The sequence below is a fragment of the Paroedura picta genome, chromosome 3 (assembly GCF_049243985.1).
Source record: "Paroedura picta isolate Pp20150507F chromosome 3, Ppicta_v3.0, whole genome shotgun sequence".
NCBI lineage: Eukaryota > Metazoa > Chordata > Lepidosauria > Squamata > Gekkonidae > Paroedura > Paroedura picta.
Window position 1 is genome coordinate 41,521,961 of NC_135371.1, and position 24,615 is coordinate 41,546,575.

Below are 24,615 nucleotides of genomic sequence, written 5' to 3' on the forward strand. Positions count from 1 at the left end.
CTTTGCCCGCGGGTACTCTCCAGGCCGCGTGAACACACGCAGGCCTTGTGTGTACTCGCTTAGCTGCTGAAGGCTAACTTGAGTACGGAGACTGTACTCTGGGAACTGGGCTTCAGTACCGGGCGGGGGGCTCAATCCTAGAGGAGCATAATATGCGGTGGCAAGAGAGGCAAGGTGTATCTCTGTTCTGATCATCAACCCCTCTCCATGCTCTCTTACATCTCTGCTTTTCTCTGACCTTCTTGGCAAGAGGACACCCCACTCCGCTGTCAGGTGGTCTGCATGTGCATGCTATCCAGGGGCTTGCTAGCACTGGCACCATTTTCCCTGGCTGATTGTTACAGCGTTATAACCAGGGGTAGTCAAACTGCGGCTCTCCAGATGTCAATGGACTACAATTCCCAGAAGCCCCTGCCAGCATTCGCTGGCAGGGGCTTCTGGGAATTGTAGTCCATGGACATCTGGAGGGCCGCAGTTTGACTACCCCTGGTTATAATGCTATAACAATTGAAAATACTATTTTTGCATAAAAGCTGGGAGGTCAGAAGGATTGTATGTTGTGGCAAGATTATTACGTTATAATGCTATATAAATCTAGCCGTTTCCCAAATAATAAAACTGTTAAAAGGCCACCATGGAGGTGGGCATTGGGGGGTATTTGAGGCTAAGAAGGTGTGGGGGAAACTGTTATGTTGCCATGTTAACACCTTTGAACAGCAGCTGCAAAAACTTCATGGAGCAGCTTAAGAATGTGCACCTGTGTGGAAGGGCTAGCTTCTGAGAGCTGTCCCATGTACAAAATTCAGTTCAAAATTGCACAAGCAGGTCCATGGGAAAGAGGACCTGGGGGAGTGTCTGTGCTTTGTTTATGATTTTCCTGGCATTTATGCTAGTTCAGCAGTCCCTAGTGGCTCAGATATAGAAATGTTTCTTTAAAAAAAAAGTCAAAGGAAGTTTAACTTCTTGCAGAACATTTTCTCTTGGTTGCCTATTATAATCTTGTTTGGGTTACTACTTTGGTTGTCTAAGCTTGTCTACATCTCCCCATGTTGCTACATATCCAAAGTTCCCAGTTTTTTCATTTAAAAAACCCTTTGGTGGCCTCTTTCTGACAGCCTAATCTCCTGTCCAGAACAGCTGACAATGCCAGATATCCCCAGACATCACAGGCGAGAAACAGAAAAATAAAAAGGGGAAATTGCCTTTTCAGAATTTACAAGCATGCGATGAACGCATCTTTTCTTCAAAATGAAATTGTTTCCCTGTAGTTGGTTTTGCTCACATTCTCTATGGTCTTTCCAGATGTGTGCTGTCATACTTTAGGTTAACATGTAGACTTAAAACACCTCAAGAAGTAAGTTTATTTTCTGGTCAGGGTACTGTCAACATGGAAAAATAATCTTGCTGGTGTGGCATGGTACTATGGTGGTTTCACTGAGTTTTCTTTAAGTTTCATAGGTACTCCTCACCATCAATAGTAACACTGTTTTGTTTTGTTTTTCCAAATGGAAAAATAGTTACAGGATCAGAAGGTTGGCATTAAGTGTTTAAACCAGCCTTTTTCAACCTTTTGGCTGTGGGGGAGCCCCTGAAATAATGTTTCAGACTTCGAGGAACCCCGGAAGTGATGTCAGCTGCTCAGGAGAGGGGAGGGGAGCAGGGGAAGTGGCCAGTTCCCTTGCCTATGCCTGTTTCCATTAAGGCAGGAAGGGAATGGCTGCAGACCCCCATTCTGGAGGTCCCATGCACCCCTGATTGGTAATCCCTGGTTTAAACTAAACTGTTGCTTATTTCTCACTCCCTTGTGTAAAATAATGCATTTGCATTATATTTCTTCACGTTATTACTGCATGAAAGCCTAGCCATGGTCTTCAGAGCTAGGGAAGCTATGGGATAGACTCTAAAATGTTGAGCTGTTTTTTGTCTTTTAGGTATCTTCTTGAACAGAGAGATGTTGACATCAATGTCAGGGATAAATGGGACAGTACCCCATTGTAAGTATTTTGTTCTTGAGATAGGTGTTGTTTGATAACCTCTATAATATATTACCTAGCTTCAATTTTTGCATTTAATAATGGAAATTTATTTTGTAAGAGTCTCCTGGGTAACAGTAGAATCTCACCACTTTTAGCATGGTGAGTGGCAGCCATTTTAATAGCAAAATATGAACTTGAGCAGAGCTGCTGAGGATAATCCAAAAATACATCTCGTCTAGGATTTTGTTTCCAACAGTGGAGTGTCAGATGCCTGTGTGGGGAGCTTACAATTAGACCATGAGGGCAAGATTCCCCCCAGTTGTTAGTACCCTTTGAGTGTTGTTCAGAGGTACAGCTGCCTTCTGTCATAATAACAGATATTTTGACAAGTAGGACAGTGTGAGTTCCTCTGGGAATGTGCTGTCCTTGGCACAAACATATATTGTACAGATTGCCAGCCCAAGATCTCTTGATGGTGGGGAGGCTCTCAGACACTGACCAGGAGAGTGGTCTGATTTCTCTTTTGAAGCCAGTGTCTCACTTATATACAAAGGTCACGAAACTGCCCAGGAAAATTCCTGGTCACTATTGAATGTTGGGAGATTTGGGAACCTGCATTCAAATATAATTTGCCTTTGACTGATTCAATGCATTTTGGAATAAGGAGTACAAATGTTTGATAATTGCTTAACTTAGAATTTTGTTTTCTATTATTTGGTTGGAACAGAAAGACATGGGGCATTATGGAGCACTAGATTAATTCATTGTAGCACCTTGCTGATTCTAGGGTTTTCATTACACAATACATTATGTGGAGCATTGGAACAATGGTGCACTTAATAAACAAGTGTCATTTTCATCTCTGAGACTGCGTTGCTGACCTATATGTTCTTCTTGACAGGTATTACGCTTGTCTCTGTGGACACGAGGAGCTTGTACAGTACCTTCTAGCCAGTGGTAAGAGAGGGTTTGATATATTTCTCCTGGCAATATATGTTCCCTGAGTCTTTTTAGAATGGTTGCTGTGAAGCCACATCATTATACAACCAGTTTATAATACTATGATGATGGGAGACTATACAGTTGTTTTGAACCTGTCTCCTGTGCAGGGCAGACATCATGTTTTGCAAGGAAGACTTTCCTCCCTACAGGAGGGCTATATTTTTGGAATGCTTCAGCACTAACCCTAGAGTAGTGTTAAAGCTGTGTCATCTGCATCCAGTCTGCTTGCTGGATTTTGTGTGTGTTCTTGTTCCTCCCGCCTCTGCCTTTTCAAGTGCTGGCACAGAGGTGTAGGTGGATGTGGTCATTTTGGCACTTGATAAGGTAGGGGAGGGAAGCCAAAGCGCCTCAGTGTGCTATAGGCCTGATGAGGGTCGGTACCTCAGGGGATCTTTAAATGACTTTCAAGTGGTGGCATTCTCACTGTAGCCACAAGGATGCTTTTAGGTCTAGTTTGGTACTCAGTAATATAGCTCCTCCACCAGGCATTTGCTTGAGTCTGACTCATCAACACCCACTGGTCCCCCCTTAGACACCCCTCCATGACTTGAAGCAGCCTGGCTTCCCTGGGGGTTGTCAGAGTTCCTGTTCTATTTGAAGCCACTGTTGGATTATTATTGATATGTTAGTATGACTGTGTTCTACATTTAGACTGTTCTATGTATTGTTTTGTGTGAACCGCCCTGAGCCATATGGAAGGGTGGTATAAAAATCTAATAAATAAATAGTTGAAAGAACAAAGGCATTGATGTGATGTGAAATAATACAAATTTAATGTTCTCAATTTAGAACACAATGATTTATTTAGGTATGAGTTTATTATGTAACCCAAATATGTGATAGTATGTACCAAGTCATGTTTGTTGTCCCCTGTTTAGGCCACCCACGGCTAAAGTTGTGGTATCTATTTAGTGAATTTTCTGGGTCTGCAGAAATATGACTTTGTACATTAATGAGATCTATGAGATATAGCCTTTGCTTGACACTGTGTTTCAGATTCTTGTTTTCTTTTGTCAAGATTTTTTACAAGCTTTTTTTCCTAGCCTATATTTCAACAAAAATGCAGTGTATTTTTAACAAGGTCCCTTTGTAAGTTGCCATGCAGTCCCTAGCAGAGTTACTAGTCCAGGGGTAGTCAAACTGCGGCCCTCCAGATGTCCATGGACTACAATTCCCAGGAGCCCCTGCCAGCAAATGCTGGCAGGGGCTCCTGGGAATTGTAGTCCATGGACATCTGGAGGGCCGCAGTTTGACTACCCCTGGACTAGTCTATCGAAGGCAAAAGAGTGTACCTGATTGGGATTGTATTGTTAGTTGTATAGAATGCACTTTTGACTTCTGATTTCATATCTTAAGTATAAAATGGTCTTGATTTACAGGTGCAAAATGTGAAGCAAACACATTTGATGGTGAACGCTGTTTATATGGGGCCTTGAGTGATGCTATCCGACGGGTGTTGAAGGAGTACAAGCAAATTACAGCCAAGTGCATGAAGAGAGATTACTACGATGCCTTCCTTCAGCGGTAAGGAGTTGTGTTTAGATTTCAGGAAAATAGGCTTCTTTCTTTTAGCCTTTTAAGCACTGGTATGCTTTCTCCTCATTTCTCTGATCTTATCCCTGTGTCTGGGATGAGTAACCTTTCTTAGCTCAGAAGGTTTATGGAGGTTTTGTTCTGGGCAAGGCTGCAATGAGAAGCTTTCAAAGTCTCCTTTGATGTAGAAAAATCTGAAAGTCTGTGATTTGACTTTCCTGTATAAAAGGTCCATGGCCACACACTGCCTTGGAATTAGCGACAAGTCCTTTTAAATATGCAGTATTTGTCATAATTCTTTTGACCCCTTCTGATAAAGGTGTTCAGTTCTCTTAGTATGTTCACCATCAAGTCTTCCTTGAGGAAATCCTGCTCCCATATAAACCTATCCTGCTCCTTGAAATCTGCCATTTAGGGTATCATCTCAAGTGAGTGCAAAATTAACATGCATCAGGGCCTTTCTAGTGATTGCCCCAGCGCTTTTGAGTTTACTTGTCTAAGGGGTTTGCATGTTTTCTCATTTGCCTCATTTCAGAGCTGGGGAAGGCCACCTTGGTCCTTTGACAGAAGTGGGTTATTTAAGACCTGGAAATTTCCCCCCACTGCCATTTGGCCCCTGTCTGTTTCGTTACTTGTATTATCCCTCTTTTCTTCCCTTGTGGAACACTAAGCAGTGTACCAGAACCTTATGACCAACCAGATCTGGACTGTTTAGCTTCAGCAAGATTGATGTATCATGGAACCTCTAGCCATGCCCTGCTCCTGTCTTACCGACATTTGGTCTAATGGCAGGAATTATTTTCAGAGCATTTACAATTTAAAATAGGGTAAATTTACTGTAAATAAATAGTTGCAGTCTTGTTATGAGTGGTCATAAAACCAGCTCCGCACCCCTCCCCCCTAATTTTCCTTACAGACTTCTGGAGCAAGGCTACCAGAGTGACATCGTCTTTATTGTCCATGGGAAGTCTTTCTGTGCTCATCGCTGCATACTTGGTGCCCGGAGTGCATACTTTGCAGAAATGTTTGAGACTAAGTGGAAGGGGAAGAATGTCATAGCACTAAAGCACCCACTGGTAAGAATTTTCACTCTTTGTTTCTTCATGGAGTGTTTCTGCAGTTGTATTTGGAGCTTTTGTTCCTTGCATTTTGCCACCAACAGCTGTCCTATGAAGACAAGGAATAACATAGTACAGGAAAAGGTCAGACTGAAATGCCTTCTGGGTGCAGGTTGTCCCTGCTACATTTAGCCCACATTTGTCCCCTCACTTCTGGCTGTGATACAGCTGCAAACATAGTTGTGATGTGCTGAACAAGGCACAATGTACAGAGAGAGCAGGTCTGATCAGCCTTGTTGCACATTTGTGGAAAAGGTTATCTTGAAAATAATACTTGCAAACCGATCTTTAGTTTCTGTTTGAGATCCTCAGCTGGAGAAGACAGTCAGAAGGGAATTACTAGACATCTTTCTCTAATGGTACATACATTCAATTAATTTAAATCTAGAAACAAATGGAATAGTATAGGACTGTGTACAGTTACAAAACGAACAAATGTGAATTAGGAGATGGTCCCTTGTATTATGTACAAAAGAAGACAAGAGGCCATTAAAAAGTTTTGTCAGTAATGTTGTATCTCTCTTGCTCCAAAGTTTGTCTAAATTATACAGATATAATAATATTAATCTTGTATGTGTTTGGAAGAATTGGGGATGGGGCCAAACCATGTGACCAAAACTTGTGCCGAATTCTAGGCCAGATCAGGGCTTGGGAGGCGCATTTGGCACTCACATGGTCTCCCAAAAATTCCAGACTTAGGTCTATATAAGCGTAGAACAAGCATACATTCCCTTTTTTGGTATTGTGGTTCTAGACAGAGAGGGTATACTCACGAAAGACCTTGCTATTGGCATGATGGGGAGACTGCTTAACTAGCTTACTCAGTCAGGGGGCTTGGCTTTGCCCCGGGTTCCTCTTTGTTGCAGTTCAGTTTTTGTTTGTTTCTTTGCTGCAAAGGGTAGAAAAATCAGGATTGAATTCCTCTTTCACATAGCAAGATTTTTGTTTAGTGGGATTTTCTTGCTCTTTGCTTCATTGGTGACTTCCCTTCTTTTTCCTTTACATTTTATTTCATGCACACATAACACCCTCCATTTCGGGTTCCAGTAAGATGAGGTTTTGCTATTTGAGTATTTTTGGAGGGCTGCAGGGGGGCCTTCAATTAACTTCACTGCCATTTTTTACACACACACACATATGGTTGCTTTTTGTTTTGGGGTGATCTATGTTGGTCTTTACTGACTACTGTTCTCCATTTGAAATCCTCATACTGGCCTACTTCTCCCTGGGGGGTGATCTGTGGGCATCCGCCTGCCTCCAAGTCATCCACTTCATTCAAGGGCTGGAACAGGTGTCAGGCTTTGGGACACAGCCAGGCCCTGAGGGGTCACCAGCTCTCCCACAGGCCAGGGTCTTGGCAGCCAAGTAGCGGATGGGCATCAGTGAGAGGGGTGCATCTTCTCAGCAAGGAGTGGCCTGTGTGTACAGCCCCCACATCAAGGGCAGCATCACCCTCCATTGCGCACAATGAAAGTATGACTTCTGCCATGAGGCGTGTAGATTACAGAGCACTGGACAAGGCCAGAGGCAACAGCAGGTAGAAAAAGTTCATGGAAGGGAATAATGAGTCATGAAGGGGAAGTGGCTGAGAATTGGGACCCAAAGGGAGCACAGCAAGAAAGACTAAAAGCAAAGGAAACAGAAAGACCACCCAAACTTCAGGATGAGTCCTTAGCTAATTTCCTGGCAATGCGGTCACAGCAGTCACCTTGATTTGTGGAGGGGGGCATGCAATCAGACCCTGCGTCCTAGCATGCTATCTATGCATGTATCCCCTCCAACTTGTACCACTGTGAAGGTGATTGTTGGGCGTGACAATGGCAACCACATCAGTGTGGCAGGCATGTGTGTGGAGAGTCCCTTCAAATTTCACTGAGGGGTGGTTACCAGATAAAGTTTGTGTTTGGGAAGGGAATGGAACTGTTTCTCCAACACCAGCCATGCCCTTCCAGTCACACCATCAGTAAGGAGAGTCCAGTGTGAGGCCAAGGCCACTTCCCCAAGGCAAACCAACCATGTCCTAGTTCCCAGGGCAACTTGTCTTCCTTCCCGTGCCTGCTTTCATCACCCAGGCCACACAGTCTTCTCACATCCATCCCCTTCCACCCACTGTTCCCACAGCAACTGATGACAGGGCCTGCCATCCAATCCCCTCTCTCTCTGTCCCTGGGCTTTAGTCATTTGTTGTTGTACTAGTGCACTTAAGCACAGGGTCTGACTGTCTTCACTTCCCCCATCAGGGTGATTGCTATGATCACATGGCCAAGATCTTCACCAGGGATTTGTACTGTAGTTTGGGTGGTCTTTCCATTTCCTTTCCCTTTTTGGCTCTTTGCTCCATTTAGGCCCTGACTCTCAGCCCACCTCTCTTTGTGTCACAAGCAACTCCTGGCCACCAGCCACCTATGCTGTTCACAGGCAGGGCAAGTATCAGGCCCAGACCATCACTGTCAAGATCATGCCATGTATCTGGGCAACCCATTGTGGTGGCATGAGCCTCGGTAGCCTCAGGCATGGATGCAGTGGCCTCCTAGTCTGTAGTGACCTGGGGTCTTGATGGCAACACATCACCAATGCATGTTTCTGGCTGGGGGGTCATTGTTGACATAGCAGGGGAGCTTCTATTTGGAGCCACCCTGGCCTTTCAGTCTGCCTGCTGACAAGGTGATTACAGGACATGGCCAAATACATTTGGGGTGTTGGGGAGGTCAGGTTGGAGGGTGAACCCAGGGATGTGCTGCATGAGTGGCCCCTGGGCAGGATGGGAGGATTGGCCCTGCTCTGGAGTCAGTCACCAGGACTGCAAGAGTATAGTAGCAAATGTATAACAGTAAGGATAATTATGAGCCTCTTGTGGCGCAGAGTGGTAAGGCAGCAGTCTGAAAGCTCTGCCCATGAGGCTGGGAGTTCAATCCCAGCAGCCGGCTCAAGGTTGACTCAGCCTTCCATCCTTCCGAGGTCGGTAAAATGAATATCCAGGAACTGCTGGGGCGTAATGACTGGGGAAGGCACTGGCAAACCACCCCGTATTGAGTCTACCATGAAAACGCTAGAGGGCGTCACCCCAAGGGTCAGACATGACCCAGTGCTTGCACAGGGGATACCTTTACCTTTAAGGATAATTAATTGTACGTTATCAAATTAAAATCAGGATAATAAGACAAAGCACCATGCTTAAAAGCACCATGTTATAACATCCTTTGAAAACCTTGATAGCATGAAAGGAGGGGTGGCATAAAAACAGGACAGTGAAGATCTATGTTTCAAGAAAGTTCTAAAAATAGTGAAAGAATAAAAATGTTCTGTGCTCCTGCTTAAACATTTCTAAATCTTGTGATAGGCTAGCCTCTCTGGGGAGGGAATTCCACATCCTAGTGGATGGTCATTACTGCAAAAATCCTTTCTTCCTCACCCACATAACCTCTCAAAGTGGGAGCTCATAGAAATAGGGATAGGTTCATATGGGAAAAGGTGATTCTTCACTATAGCATTAGACTCCAAAAATCTGTCTCATACTTCCTCTTTTTGGAAATTGGTTCAACTTTATTTTTGGAGTTATACAATGGGCTAGGATATTGCAAAATGTCAAAATAATATTCAGTCCAGAATATAGCTATAGATGCTGAGATAAACCCAGGGAACACATGCATAATGAATCAGAAAAAGCCTTTCATCTTTTCTGGTAGAAATAACCATCCAAGATATTTGATTTACAAAACAGATTAATGCATGTCTACTTTATAATTTTGTATTAAATGAAATGTTTTGTAAAAGGAGCCCTGCCGTTCTTGAACAGAGATGTATACTCCCTTGCCCTTTTGAAAAAGGAAATTGAAAGAGAAATCACTTGAATAATCTTCTCTTCCAGGACAGGGGTGGTATCTCCTTACAACCAGCACTTGTTTGAGGTCTGGGGCCTGGTCTGCATGTATAGCAGAATCCTCAGTGGTAGAATGGACTGCAGCATTCAGACTGTGAGTGAGGGATACCACTCAAAATACAATATCCTGCACCTATAGTCTGAAATTGCATGATTCGTTCTTCAGCTTCATTATGCTGCATACGTAGCAGACTTGGCAATCACTTCGTGGCCAGCGCTATTGTGGAATCCCGATGGACCTCTCCTTACCTTTTACTTATATCATCATTTGTTTCCAAGGATTTTGTGTATTTTTATAAATGTCTGCTCTCATTCCTTACACAGATTAACCCAGCTGCCTTTGGCTCCCTTCTGCAGTACCTCTATACAGGTAACTTTGGTCCTGTGCTGTGATCACTGAGTTTGTGATGCAGTCCAAATGCTGCTTCTCATTTGCTCTGCATATGTGTTGCAACTATTTTGAACAATGCTGAGTTTTTAGAGCACTGCTGTGAGAATTAGTGTTTCTTTTTTATTTTGGCAAGAACTGACATCTGGAAAGTATACAATATTGGAGGTGGATCGATAATGTGGCATAATGGCCTCTGGGGAGGAACAGGGAGGTTCACAGGGCAATAAAGGCTCTGACCACTGATTACTAGTTGGAACATCACCTAGCTTTGCCCCAAGGATCTAAGATTCCAAAAATGTGTGTTGGTTTTTTTAAAATGTGTATGTGGCAGTTGCTCACATTGTACAGGGTCCACATGTTTTTCCTCATTGCATGCTTTTGTTGCCAATAATAATGTTTTACTGGAAAATACAGTTATTTTCTCCTATTAGAAGGTGTATTTCTTTTGCAAGGGTTGTATTCTGTTTGTGTTGGGAGTTATATCACTAGTGATGAGCAACCCCAGTAAGTTATTGGACATTTTTCACCTAGTGTGCTACTAGGGCACTTTTTTTCTCTCTCTCTCTCGTCCAGCTTGTTAAATTCCAGGAACATTATTTTTAAACAGCTTTGCCTCTGTGTGTTGCTTGTTAGGCAAAACCAGTACTGGAGTGTTTATTCATCCCTGTTTGTTGAGAAGAGAGGCAAGTGAGCTGAACAAATGACATGGCGAGACCCATGCAGTAATACTTTTATGTGAAAATATTTATACTTTCACTCTCACAAGGAGCTGAATCTTCCCAAATCCATGAATACTTGGAGGATGGAAGAAAGCATTACTAGTGATTTATTTGGCCTAACTCAATAACGTTTAAAAAATCCCAGTGTCTTTTTCATTAACCTAGGAGATGTTCTTAACCTTAATTCTACGCTGGCTGGATCTTTTCTGGGTTTCCAGTGTGCACAGAATATATATGAGCATAGCTTTTGGAGCCACAGTGTTCCTTTTACTTTTATAATTTTGTCTTAAAAATGCAACTGGAGTTTGTGGCACCTTGAAGACTAATACACTTATTGCTGTGTAAGCTTTTGTGGGCTTTAGCTTTCTGTATCAATGGCCTTGATCACACAAAACCCTATACCTCAATAAATGCAAGGTGCATCAAAACTCTGTTTTATGCTGCAACAAGCTGTAATGCTTACCCCTCTGACATTTGTCCTAATGTTTGAAGATGTTGTGTGGAAGGTGTTACTCATGCAGGAGTTTTGAACAGAGTTCAGTTATGACATATATGGAAAGGAGACTGGAGGACCCAGTTGGATCTCAAGACAATTACCCATACAATTATTGTGTTAGCTTTAGGAGCATTTTAATATGGAGACAAGAAAGTAATTTAAAAATAATCATTTTGCCAATGAACTCTGGGTTGCTTACAGGATAAAATAAGGAAAAATAAAAAAAGAGAGATACAAAGGCAAAAAAATAAATAAAACAGCAGAATTCCTCCATGGTCTATCATTGCAAAATAGCCAGATCATTGATAATTGTGAATTGTTCTCTATAATGTAAATGTAATTTTCCCTTAAGTCACAGGGTGGTGCTAGAGATTTGGTTTAATACCTTTGCTTGCAAAGATAAATTTTACCCTTCAGTGAGACCAGAACTGAAAGCCTTATTGGTTTGTTTGTTTCTCATTCTTCATCAGGCTGTCTAGATATTGATGTGGAATATGTGAGTGATTGCAAAAGACTGGCGAAACAATGTCGTCTTCAGGATCTCATTGAAGATTTGGAAACCAAGTGCAAAAAGGTGTATGAATTTGGTAAGACTCTTCATTATAAATCTTCATTTATATGAAAGTGGATGAATCAGAAAAAAATAATTGCTGTGAGGAGCAGCTCAAGCATATATTCGGGTAACATCTTCATTTTTGCCCATGATGAAAGTCCACTGGCTGGGGTGAAGACCTGCAACAGGACCCAAACTGCCGTTGATCTAGGGACAGATTCTGTTCCCACGATCTGATATTCTGTGTGCACACTGGTAGACCTGGTGTACTCTCATCAGATCTTGGAAGCTAAGCAGGGTCAGAAGTGTTTGATCTTGGCTGAGAGGCCACCAAGGAAGTCCAGGGCTGCTGTGCACAGGCAGGCAGTGGCAAATTGGGAGGGTTCCCAATTCCAGTCAAGTACTCCTCTTGCCTTGAAAACCCCCTGGGACTGCTGTAAGTAGACTGTGAATGACAGTCTCCATCATTACTACAATTTTGTTTTTAGCTGAAGGCAATGTAATGTTATCATCCAGCATAGACGTAGGTGTACTATGAAATATATAGTGCTCTGCTCCCAGAGTCTGTCTTTTGAACAATAAGCACTAGTCTTATAACCAAATGTCACGTTGAGCTTTTAGTGGGACCATGGGCCTTTTTCAAACCTAGGTGATACTGGCTGCTGGAGCTGGCTTTGTGACATTCTTTTTCTGACTGTGCAAGAGTTGGTTTTGATAGTCTAAGATCCCCATCAGACTTTTGCATATGAAAATTTTGTTGTAAAGTTCAATCTACTGCTCTGTTGTGCGCATAATGTTGGTGTATGCATGGTTCAGCTATTTGTAAATATTTTACAGGAGAACAATAGGGCAGGGTTATTTTGCAAGAGGTGTGTTGAAAACATTTGAATGTAATATTCTTTGTACCTAGTGCAGTACACATAATTGTCCTGCTGACCTTCAAACAGGAAACAAGCAGATCTAGAAAGTTATTGTGCTTTTTTGTTTGCTGAATCAGCCTTACCAAAATGCTGGAAAAATATAGTAACAGTTGCATGTTTTCATAGTACTAATATTAAACATGAGATTCAGGAAGGATGTATTCATTTTAAGGAGACTGCTCCAGGTTCATCTTTCTCTGTGTTTTCTAGAGATGTAATCACTAGGGGTTAGCAAGACAGTTTGCAAAGCATCATGGGATATTGTTTTACTGATCGCCAAAATGGCATTAGATTGGGCCCTGAAATGAAAGACTTCTGCAAATAAGTTGAGGAAACTCTAATTGGTTTTGTGGACTAAGATCATTCATACTGGAAACATTTGCAAAAATTGTCTTAAGGCACATAGTTACTTTAAATTAAATTTCACCATTATTAATATAGCTCCATCTGTAGTTACATAAATTATGGTAATGGACAGACAAGGCAGATCCTTTGGAAAACCTGATAAAAGCTCCTGGTTTCCAGAAAGAAATCTTTTAAAAAGGCAGGAACCCCACCCCCGATAGAGGCAGTGCCTGTAACATTAAGGAACAAGATGCCTGCAGTAGTGGTAAGCATTCCCTGTGTCGGTTTCCCAGGACATCAAGTAAGGAAAATAGTACAGTAGAGAAAAGCCTTGCATTCAGTACCATGGTTCCAATCTGAAATAGGGCATCCTCTCATGTCTACTATTAAAACAAAAAACAAAAAAAACCCACCTGAAACATTTTGCAACTTTATACCATGGGGCTCCCAGCACTATATGTACAATGGCCTGTGCTATACATTTAATGTCAGTCATGGTTTTGTATTTATTTATTTTCCTTATGTGTAGTCTAACTTTCTCATTGGGATATGAGGCTGGTTATACAGTGTAAGTCTGATACAGTCAACAGCACAGAGCATCCAGTAAAACAGGTCAACAGTTTGGAGAGCAGAAATCTGTTTCAAAACTGAAACAACCTGAAAAAAAGCAGAAGCATTGAAACATGACACATTAAACCAGTGGTTCTCAACCTTCCTTATGCCGCGACCCTTTAATATAGTTCCTCATGTTGTGGTGACCCCGGATCATAAAATTATGCAAGTGTTCTTTCACAGAAAGTTAACTGAAACTGACCAATGGCACGAAGATGCATTGTTCATGATTCTATATACATTGTTTTTTTCCCAGGGTTTCTCAGTTCAGTTCTGCCTCTTGTCCCACCATTCCAGTCTCTCTCTTTTCTGCCGCTCCAGACAGACGAATGCTCTATCTCGATCTACCCCGCAAGGCTGTTGTGTAGATGGTGCCCTCCCAGCCAAGCTGCTTGCCCTGCCGCATCCCCGGTGAAAGGGTCATTTGATCCCCAATGGCGTCCCGACCCAGGTTGAGAACCACTGCATTAAACAGTGCAGAATTTACATGGTAATTACATAGTTAGGAAGAGTGTAGGTCCCAATGTCTATCCCTTTGTCAAAGCATCTTCCTATGTTTGTTCCATAAAAGGTGTTTTCAAGTTGTGTGATTTTTATTTTGTTTTAATATTTCAGCTATGCAGTTGATAAAATATGAGACTTGGTTCTAAAACACTGCATTAATGGCTAGGTAAACTTATTTCACTGGCATCTGATTGTCTCGTGCATGTGCCTGAATACCTGTTTAGAAATAAGGTGGGAGGAGGTCTGTCCAGCCTGCTCTCACAATTAGGACACTCGGTTCCACTGCCATTCAAATTTACCTTTCATCCTAGACCTGAGGGAGCTTAGATCGCTTTAAGATGTGGAGTCATCCCTCTGTTGACGGCCACTCAGTGTGGAGCCAGACAGCACATTCTCTGTGGCTCACCACTTTGTTCTTACTGTCTGTGGTAGCAACACTTTTGTCTACACTGCAGCCTAATTTTGTAATGACTCTTAAGGAAGTTATGCACAGTTCCTAGGCAACTTTCCTTGCCTCCCCCCCCCCATACAGAAAAAGGAGAAGATGTAATGTTGTTGGGCAAGGCTAGTAATATGTCTTCTTTTCTCATGTGCCTGGCCTAATCCTGGTGCTAATCTGGCTATTTAGCTATTGTGCACTTTCTTTATCCTTCATAAGTTATGACAATGTGAGTGTTACTGCCAAAGGCGAGCAGACATCTTTGGATTTGGTATTGATCACAATGTACTCTACTCTGGGGTAAGAAGAAACCAGCAGGTCTCCAAAGTGAAATTCATCTCTTTCAGCTTGTATGTCCCTGTTATCTAAGATCTCCAGAAAGAACACTCCCATCTTCTAAATGAGTTGGAAAATTCAAGCAAAAATGTCTCTCCATAGGTGTGGGTGGGTATGTTTTGCTTAGGCTAGTGAAATTAGGTTGCAGAGAGGTTCCCCCCCCTTAAATGTCTGCTCCTGACCTGGATAATCCAGGCTAACCTGATTTTAACAGATCTTGGAAGCTAAGTTGGGTTGGCCCTGGTTAGTATTTGGATGGGACGTCACTGAGGAAGACCAGACTCACTATGCAAAGGTAGGCAATGGCAAACAAATGTAGCATGGTCATTCTTTCCCCTTTCTGGAAGTCACATGGACAAGTTAATGTACTCCCTGCAAGAGGAAGGAGGAATTCAAACAGGGTATTTTCTACTCCCCTTGCACACGTTGGAAAAAGTTTAAAGTGAAATTAATGATTTAGTATGTGCTGGTTGTAAAAGCGTATCTTTCTCAGTTGCATTGGTTGTATGCTTATTTCTGTTGTGAAATGGTAGAAGAGGAATGAGCTGATTTTGTCAACTAGTAGCTGAAACAATACTGAGATGGATGTAATTTCCTGTGCCCAGTAGATCAGCTTCCTGGTGACTGCATTACAGGGATTATACTGTGATGGATTCTTTTCATTGAGTACTCCCATTCCAGTAAAACTGAGTTTCATCCAGTAAAATGTCACAGACCAAGGTTGTAATCTGCAAAATGTCAAGAATCGGGATGTTTCCTGATTGTGTGGGGATGGGGGAGGGAAGAGATGTTGCAAGTCAACTGAGTCACGTTTGTCAAGTCACCTTTGATTGTGATACAGCACTGATTTATCAACCAGAGGCTGAAAAAGCTTCTATTTCTTATTGTTGTCTTCTTAAATGCAAACTAGCAGTGCCTCTAAATGACCATAGTGTATTTTAACTTAGTGTATTTTAGTGAGGGCTTTCAATTCCTGATTCCAAAGATCACTTCACAATAAAACACTTAATTTCTAAAAGGTCTTCTCTCCTCCCTCTGCATTTAATTTTGCATTAACCAAAAATAACTGCTCCCTGGAATATGCCACCACAGCAAACGAGGAATCACATGAATAACTTGATATAATAATTACAAGCCAGGATCAATATTTCATCATAAAAGCTGACGGCTTGTTAATGATTTGGTATTGATCACAATGTACTCTACTCTGCTGAGTTATTCATGGTGCTTCTTATTTTTGTCCTAACCTCTTCTGTTCGAAAGCAATCCCATAATATTTTAGAATTTCTGCTGCATGATTTACATGCTTTTTTATCATATTGAGTTGAAATTTAGGCTGTTCTTTGTTTGTATATATTTATTTATTTTGGCAGTTAATATCAGTTCTGGAATCCCGTCTTAAAATTTTTTTTGTTAATCCTTATAGTTATGGAAATCACTTGAAAATATGCATGTGATGTCTGCAACCAATCACAAGATGGAACTGATTCTTGTATGTCCTTCATGGCATTGAAGACTCATAGTTTTACTTCCTGTGCTAGACTTTTGTAAATCTATAGAGTCGTCGTAGACACCAGCCATGTCATGTCAGCTTGGTTGGTTAGTGACCGGACACACGTTAAATAATCTCTTCTACCTCAAAGGTCTATGTCACAGAGTTAATTTTCTTGAATCCTCAGAGAGAAAATGAGAGGAGCCTTGCTTCTTACTGAATTGTACAGAAGGTCATCTTTTGCTTGCTTCCAGTCATTTCTTTGGGCCTTGGTGGTCACAATGTATAGCAGTGCTTGCCTTTGTGATAGAGTGTTCTGTTCTCTTTTAGAACTTATACATGGGCTTATGCAAATGTGAACTGTCTAGTTTTGCTTTGGACAGTTCCCCAGAGGTTGGGCATGACTGCTAGCAATTGAGATACCTTTTTTTGTCTGTGGTCTTTAGAGTGGGAGTGATTCCTACCTTTCTTAAATAGGCTCAGTATGGTAAATAATCTATAGCATTTTTTCCTGTCTTTACTGGAAAGAGCTGAGGGTGACAAATATGGTTTCCTCTCCGCCTTTCACCCTCAAAACAACGAGGTGTGGTAGATTAGGCAAACTGACTGGTCTAGGATTACTCATTGAGCTTTATGGTAGAGTAAGGATTTGACGCTCAGTCTCCCAGGCATCAATCCTACATCAGCTTGGTGCACTGGCTCTCATCACACTGCTCTTTGCATGTTTGGAGCACTTCTCTGGAATTGGTGCAGTAATAATATGAGGCGGGTCACATATTGCTCTCAGATTGCAGGTGGGGGTAAGAGATGCAACCAAGAAGCTGGCTTGCCTAAGGCTATCCAGGGAGGTTATGGCTGAGGTGAATTGTGCAACCAATAGCTGAAGTGAACTGTGCTCTTGGGACTTTTTATTGTATGCATTTACTTATTGTGACCTACTTTTAGAATTCCTAAATTGTTGGAGTACAAGACAGGGCATAACAGAATAATATTTCACCCAAAGATCAGTGCTGCAGTAGATTAAAAATTGACCATTTCTGACTACCTTCAGGGGCTTCTCCTGTTGGAAATGATATAACACATACAGATTGTTACTTTATCAAGTAAGGTATATTGGCAAATTGAGTCTTACCTACTCACTCCTTTTCCTTCTTTGAAATTATTTCCAAGTGTCAAAGGTGTGATTCAGATCACTCTGGAAGACATTTTGTATCTTTTTGTATTCAATGTGTGCCTAAAAAGGTAAAGGTATCCCCTGTGCAAGCACCGAGTCATGTCTGACCCTTGGGGTGACGCCCTCCAGCGTTTTCATGGCAGACTCAATACGGGGTGGTTTGCCAGTGCCTTCCCCAGTCATTACCGTTTACCCCCCAGCAAGCAAGCTGGGTCCTCATTTTACCGACCTCGGAAGGATGGAAGGCTGAGTCAACCTTGAGCCGGCTGCTGGGATTGAACTTCCAGCCTCATGGGCAAAGCTTTCAGACGGCTGCCTTACCACTCTGCGCCACAAGAGGCTCTTACAATGTGTGCCTAATTGGCCTCAAAAGGTAAATCTGGTGGCTGCGGGAGCTTTCAACTTTTCACAGGGCCTGTAAGACGGAGCTCTTCCACCAGGTCTATGGTTGAGGCCAGTGCAGAGAGAAGATCTGTCGGCCACTGCATTTAACAGCAGTGGCCAGCAGTTCTCCCCTAGTACCCAGCGGGGGTAGGTGGGAAACAAAGTGGATATTGAGGTTGGTTTGCCGCCACGCTTGTTGTTGGACTCGGTATTTTTGTTAACTGTTGTAATTGTAACGGGGTTTTAGGGGACTTTGTATTTTTATTTTTATTTTGTAACCCACCAAGGGCTGGCTTCACCGAGAGTAGCAGGAAATAAATCAGTCAGTCAGTAACCTTTTATTGGCATAAAATATGTATAAGACATATAAAAATAGGGTTTAAAATTTCAACAAAATAATAAAATAGGCCATGGGGTTACATAACCAAACAGATCTTAAAATGATTAAATGAACTATAAAAGATAAAATACAAGGTAGGCAGCATATAATAAAAGCATCTTAGTTAAAACGCTGGCAACTAAAATGGTTACCTCTGGGTCTTTGTCAGAGAGCAGAAATTGCAAGGTCATAGATTTACTTACAGAAGGCTTGTTTCCCAGCAAAGCAACAAAGCTGTCATCCCGAAACTGCTCATATAAGGGGCAATCTAACAAAATGTGTGAGACAGAGTCAGGACAGAGTCTCGCATGGTATGGGATACGGTGGAATCTTCCCTCTAAGACCTTTGAGGGGAAAGCATTCATTCGTGCCAGGAGAAAAGCTCTTCTCAGGTGTGGGACATCAAGAAGATGCAAATATGCAGGAAAAAAATAAATTAATTAATTAAATAAAATAGATTAAGTGTGTTCCCAGTGTCTAAATGCACCTCTTAATACCTGTGCCTTAAGCTTTCTACAAGTGCTACATAAGGATAGCTTTCTGGGGAAGACTCTTGCTTCCAGTTGGTACATGTAATCTTCTGATTTATTCTTTTATAAGCATGTGAGTGACTTAAGTATTCTTTATTAAACATTGTTTGTGAGTGCTCAGTTCTCTTGGTTGCCGGTAAACGCAGCCAAAATCTGTGGTAATGATAGCACATCGGTGTCTGACAAAATATATTGGTTCAATCCAATGACAACCAGAAGATAATGTGCAGTAGATGCACATTCCTTAGCTGTGAAGTTGCTTATTCATCTGAGTAGCTTGCAAGTATTTCCCACCTACCCCTGGCTTTTCTCCCACTCCCTCCCCCAGTAATGTTGTCCCGCATCACTCTTAAAGTATTGGGCCAGAGATGCATGATTGAATGCAGCGGGCTTGTGGATGAACTTGGAAGGGCAGCGCTGCCAAATACTCTTTCCATAACTGGGACTTTTCGATGGGGTCGGTTTAAGGAGGAAGTCTATAGTGCATATCTGCCACCACCCTAGTTAAAAAAATAAGATATACATTTTCCTAAGATCGATATATACAAGAGAGGATTTAGGTCATTCTTTACATTTTGTGAAGACTTTAAAATTTAAAATATGGACAGATCATTCCCATAGTGTGTTCAGGATCCTATACTTCTTTTTTTTTGGATTTTTGTTTGCCTTTTCTAGTTTCTTCCAAGCCAGGGACCTGCGTGAAGGTGCTGACGATTGAGCCCCCAGGTAACTCACGGCTGCAGGAAGACCTGGCTTTACTAGCAGACTGCGCCCTGCCACCTGAACTCAGGGTAGGAAACATTTAATTGTTGTTTGTTGTTCATCTGCTGCCTGGGTCTTCGTAGATGAGCTTCCACGAGATTTGTGAATCTACTCTTTGCTTCTTTTCACTGTCTTTGGGCCTGGTAGTTGCTTGTTTCTTTGTTTCCTTGTAGTAATAGTGCAGACTGACCAAAGAGCTTGTTCAGCATACTGTGTTGGATGGTAATGATCTATGCTAAGAGATCAGCCTTACTTTCCAGATGTTTCCTTATCCACAGGTTGATATATTCCTGGATGTCTCTTTCTAAGAGTAATGAAAGTTTGCATTTCCCCATCTGAGGAAGAACATGGAAGTAAAGGATTGGCTGTATTGTGATTTTTTTGAAGAAAAGGAGATCTTAGTCTATTATTTTCTTTGGTTACTTCACCATATTGTCCTGTATTTTGGTTTGGTTACTTCACCATAGTATCCTGACTGCCTGTTTGCAGCAGATGTCTTGCCAAATGCTATTTGCTTACAGTTGAGCTGAGAGAGTTCCTGCTTCCACAGCGTCAGCATACCAGTCCTGTTTGGAAGCATGAAGCATCATCCGCTTGCTTTTGCTCCCTATCCCCTTACAGCTTTTCTATTTTTAAAATGCATGCACACCTTCTGCTGCAGGAAAGAGTTCTTTTAGGCTACCTCTGCGCATGCTGCTTGCGTTGTGGTTCTGAACTTTAGATGCAGAACTGGAAATGAGAGGAAGGGGGTCCCTCTCCAAAAGAGGTGACTGTAATAAAGAAAGGTACTATTTCCTTTCTTATGGACAAGCTTATGAATATTTTGCCTCTTTCCTTGTTGTTTGCTATATAAAGCTGGAGCAAGTAGTTGCAAAATAGAAGTGAACTTGAACATGATATCAGAGAATCAGTTGAATTGCAGATAATGTGAAAATCAGTCCTATAGTCAAGCACATTTCAAGGGTAATCTTCAAAAGCAATAGCAATAGCTAATTTTTCTCTCCAGGGAAGCATTGTTCTTTCATATTGAAAAAAAGTCTTCAATTTTTGATGCCATTTTGATCTGCATATGTTTCTTGTGCCTGCGTTTTGATTCTGTCCTTTTTCTTTATCTCAAGCCAACACTGATGTCATGTGATTTTCCAAGAGCACATGTACTAAAAGGTTTGCCTAGTCTAAAACAGCAATCAGGTTTTCCTACTTCTCTCCCAGTAATTCAACATGGGAATTCTATGGGCTACATGTTGCGGTTCAAATAAACTGGGGCCTTATCTTCAGTTTCAAAGGAAAACAGTTTGTAACCTTGTAATTATAGGAAGATTAAACTGGAAAAACAATAAGACAGTGTTGTGTGTCATATGCATTTAAGTATATTGATCCAGTTTGCCCTTAGACTTAGGGGTTTGATTTTTGGTTTTGGATCTTTGGTCTTCCTCAGTGCTGTGGTACAGGTTAAATCTCTTGTTCATTTATATAATCTGCCAGCTTTTTAAAACTGCAAGGATCAACACCCCTCTCCCCCATGCATGTATCTTGTAACAGAATTCAATATTGATCACTATTCTTGTTTTGAGTCATTTTAATTCAGTGTAAAATCTTTTCCCTCTCTCCTTGCTTTAATTTGATTCTTCCCTTCTTTCGGAATCCACAGCAAAAGTAAACTAATAAGAACACTCTTCTCATTTTAAGGCATTCCTATGGGCTATAGATCTGGACAGTTTAATAAAGTGTATTGCTTTACTGTGTTTAAAATAAACTCCTTGCAGCAAATTCACCATAAGAAATGGACTTTATTGTATTAACTTACTTTTACTTGGCATATGTCAGGTTTCCTTTGTGCTTGGGTGTACCTTACAAGGATAGAGAGAATTTTTCCCCTAGATAATTTGAACAAGAAGGTCAATCTTTTAATATGTTCAGCTGGTTCCATGCTCCCTCCCAGTGTAGACATCAAACACAAAAATAAATTCTTCAGATTATTTTATTTTATTATAAAATTTTTATTTTATTATAACATATTCCACCATTCCCAGCACAGCTGGCTCATGACGGGTCACAACAGTCATAAAACAATCTAAAAAACCCCTCCCACTGTCCCCAATCCCCCCCTAAACCCCACTCCACACAGCAGTCCACCAGATGTTAGATCTTCACTCTTCATTTTAGAAAGAAACATATATTCATGAATGTACTTTGCTCCTTGTTTACTTAACTTTTTGTAATCTTATTAGTACTGTTCTGTCTTATGCTGTTTATTTCTATCTTGTGATCTGCCTTGAATCTCAGTGAGAAATAAGTATGGCAGAAAAAACTTTACCCATTTCACTTATTTTGATTTAACACATAGCCCTGAACTTTTAGTTTCAGTACTAGTGCAGGTTCAGGTGTGTAGCCATGTTGGTCTGAAGCAGCAGAACAACGTGCAAGCCCAGTGGCACCTTTAAGACCAACTAAATTTTTTTTCTAGGTATCCGCTTTCATGTGTATGCACACTTTGTCAGATATCTGAAGTGTGCATGCACACAAAAGGTTACACCTTGAATAAAACTTTGTTGGTCTTAAAAGTACTAGTGCAGGCAATACCCCTATCAATATGACTTTGGTTAAGCAAGACAGAAGCAGGCCATAGCATACATTCCTTTTCTGTATACTCTTTGAACTAGGTTTCAGAGCCTGGATTAAATGGGAACCCTGGAGAGTTCAAATTTCAGTTATCTCTAATTGAACAGCTAACTTTCTTGTCTGTCTGAATATATTTGGACCGGTCAGCTTTTTAAAATCAAGGTTAGGTATAATATTCCCCATAGCATCATTATAGTTTTTTCCGTATTTTCTCCTACATTATCATTTTGTATTTTCCATCCCTTACTGATGTGTTAGTGAGCTCAATCGGTTCATACTTGTATATTCCCCCCCCCCCCTCTCTGGGAGTTCTGGGACATGTCTAGGTGGTCATTTTTGCTTTGTAGTAATTAACATGCTGTTTTGCAATAAGATAAATAATGGTGAACTTGTGCATAAGATGCTGTTTGTCCCTTAACATTTGAGAGATTACAAAGGCGAAATTATTGATGGCATCTGTGTGTAGTAAATAACATTTGAGTTCTGGCTGTAATCCCATGCAACCGAATGTCCCACAAAGCCCTCAATATTTTTATGTTGTTCATAATACAGCAGTATTTTAAAAGGGGCTGCAGAATTCTGCATTCAGTTACATAAAACTTGTTCTTCTCTTCCCCTCTTTCCCCCTGCTGCTTTACAACATTAGAAAAAAGAGAATAAAATATTTGATAATTTCATATACCGTATATACTTGCATATAAGCCGAACTGCATATAAGCTGAGGCACCTAATTCCACCACAGAATGCTGGAAAGCCTTATTGACTCACATATAAGCTGAGGCTGGTGTTTGGATAGTGGCTTTACCCCCTTCCCTTCCCTTCCCTTCCCTTCCCTTCCCTTCCCTTCCCTTCCCTTCCCTTCCCTTCCCTTCCCTTCCCTTCCCTTCCCTTCCCTTCCCTTCCCTTCCCTTCCCTTCCCTTCCCTTCCCTTCCCTTCCCTTCCCTTCCCTTCCCTTCCCTTCCCTTCCCTTTCCCTTCCCTTCCCTTCCCTTCCCTTCCCTTCCCTTCCGGGCAGCATCTTATTTTCCTTTTCTTCCCTCCTCCTCCCTCTTCCCCTCTGACCCCTCTTGCCTTTTTACATCCAATCCTTCTTCTTATCCAATTCTTCTTAGCCGGGTGTTCTGTTTCCTCCACTTTCCATTCCTTCCTTTAGGGGCATTTCCTCCTGCTCTCTGCTCTCCCTCTGAGACAGAGGCTTCAGAGTTTCCTGCAGCAGCAGCACGTACTAGCCTCGTGTTAGCCTCATTAAGGCAGTGAGGGGGAAGGCGGAGACTGCTCTTTCCTCTCCTCCCACTGTCTCTCCCGGGCTTGCTGTATTTCTTCCTGCCTCTGCTTCTTCAGTTAAGTATACTTGTCTCCCATCCCCATCCCCATGTCTAGTCTGGTAGCTTTTTTTTAAACCCGCATATAAGCCAAGGGAGACTTTTTCAGCTTTAAAAAAGGGCTGAAAAGGGGCTTATATGCGAGTATATTCGGCACTGTTTTGTGCGGCTTTGTTGTAGTTTTTTGGTTTTTTTACTATGTTAACTGCTATGAGCCAGTTGAACTGGGAGTGGCAGGCTATACATTTGATAATACATAAAATGTGCTGCTTATTTGGTAGGTCCTTTTCTTTCACAGAATGAATGGCTTTTTGTGAATGGGTTGGAAGGTAGCATTGGGTGCCAGGAATGCAGCAGGGGCCATATCAGGTCCTTTTGTTACCCCAAGCAAAGTACACATAGAATCACTGAGTAATAAAAGCGGAAAGGTCCATACAGGCCATCTAATTCAGCCCCCTGCTCAATGCAGGAACAGCCTAAAGCATCTACGAAAAATATCTGTCCAGTTGCTGTTTGAAGACTGCCAGTGAGGGGGAGCTCACCACCTCCTTAGGCAGCTGATTCCACTGCTGAACTACTCTGTGAAAAATGTTTTCCTAATATCTAGCCGGTACTATTGTGTATGTAGCTTAAAGCCATTACTGCGAGTCCTATGCTCTGCTGCCAACAGGAACCACTCCCTGCCCTCCTCTTGAGTGACAACCTTACAAATACTTAAAGACCTCTGTTGCTACATGTGCTACCTCTGGCTGTATCTGAGCCTCTGCAGTGTGGCTTGGCTTGGCCCTAGTTGGTCCAGGAAATACCATCAGTGACCAGGAGTGTGCTAAGCTTTGGTGCTGTTTCAGCATCCTCCTTGTTGTGTTACTCCAAGCAGTTATTTGAATGGCTTGGCCAGAGAACTCATCCTGGTTGATATCTGTCTCGGCTAGGGCCCAGTTAAATCGGTGGTATTGGGTGGGTTATTTTTGCAAACACATGTGAAAACGTACTATGTGCAGCAGAAACGGTTGCCTTGTATGCTTCCAAGGCTCTTAGCAAATGGGTAACATAATTTTATTTTATCCCCCTCCCAAAAAGGCTGCACATCACAAGCTGCAGTGGAGTTACTTAAAGAAAGAGAGAT

General features: G+C 41.9%; 1 protein-coding gene across 2 annotated transcripts in view; it reads left to right on the forward strand.

Moving 5' to 3' along the window:
- Positions 1-24,615, forward strand: part of ABTB1 (ankyrin repeat and BTB domain containing 1) — a 52,982-nt gene that overhangs the window by 834 nt on the left and 27,533 nt on the right. For both annotated transcript variants that reach the window (XM_077325398.1, XM_077325397.1), the window contains exons 2-8: positions 1,932-1,994; positions 2,878-2,933; positions 4,358-4,502; positions 5,428-5,587; positions 9,834-9,879; positions 11,586-11,702; positions 19,459-19,574. In XM_077325398.1, the coding sequence (XP_077181513.1) occupies positions 1,932-1,994; positions 2,878-2,933; positions 4,358-4,502; positions 5,428-5,587; positions 9,834-9,879; positions 11,586-11,702; positions 19,459-19,574 (703 nt within the window). The remainder of the gene's footprint in view (positions 1-1,931; positions 1,995-2,877; positions 2,934-4,357; positions 4,503-5,427; positions 5,588-9,833; positions 9,880-11,585; positions 11,703-19,458; positions 19,575-24,615) is intronic.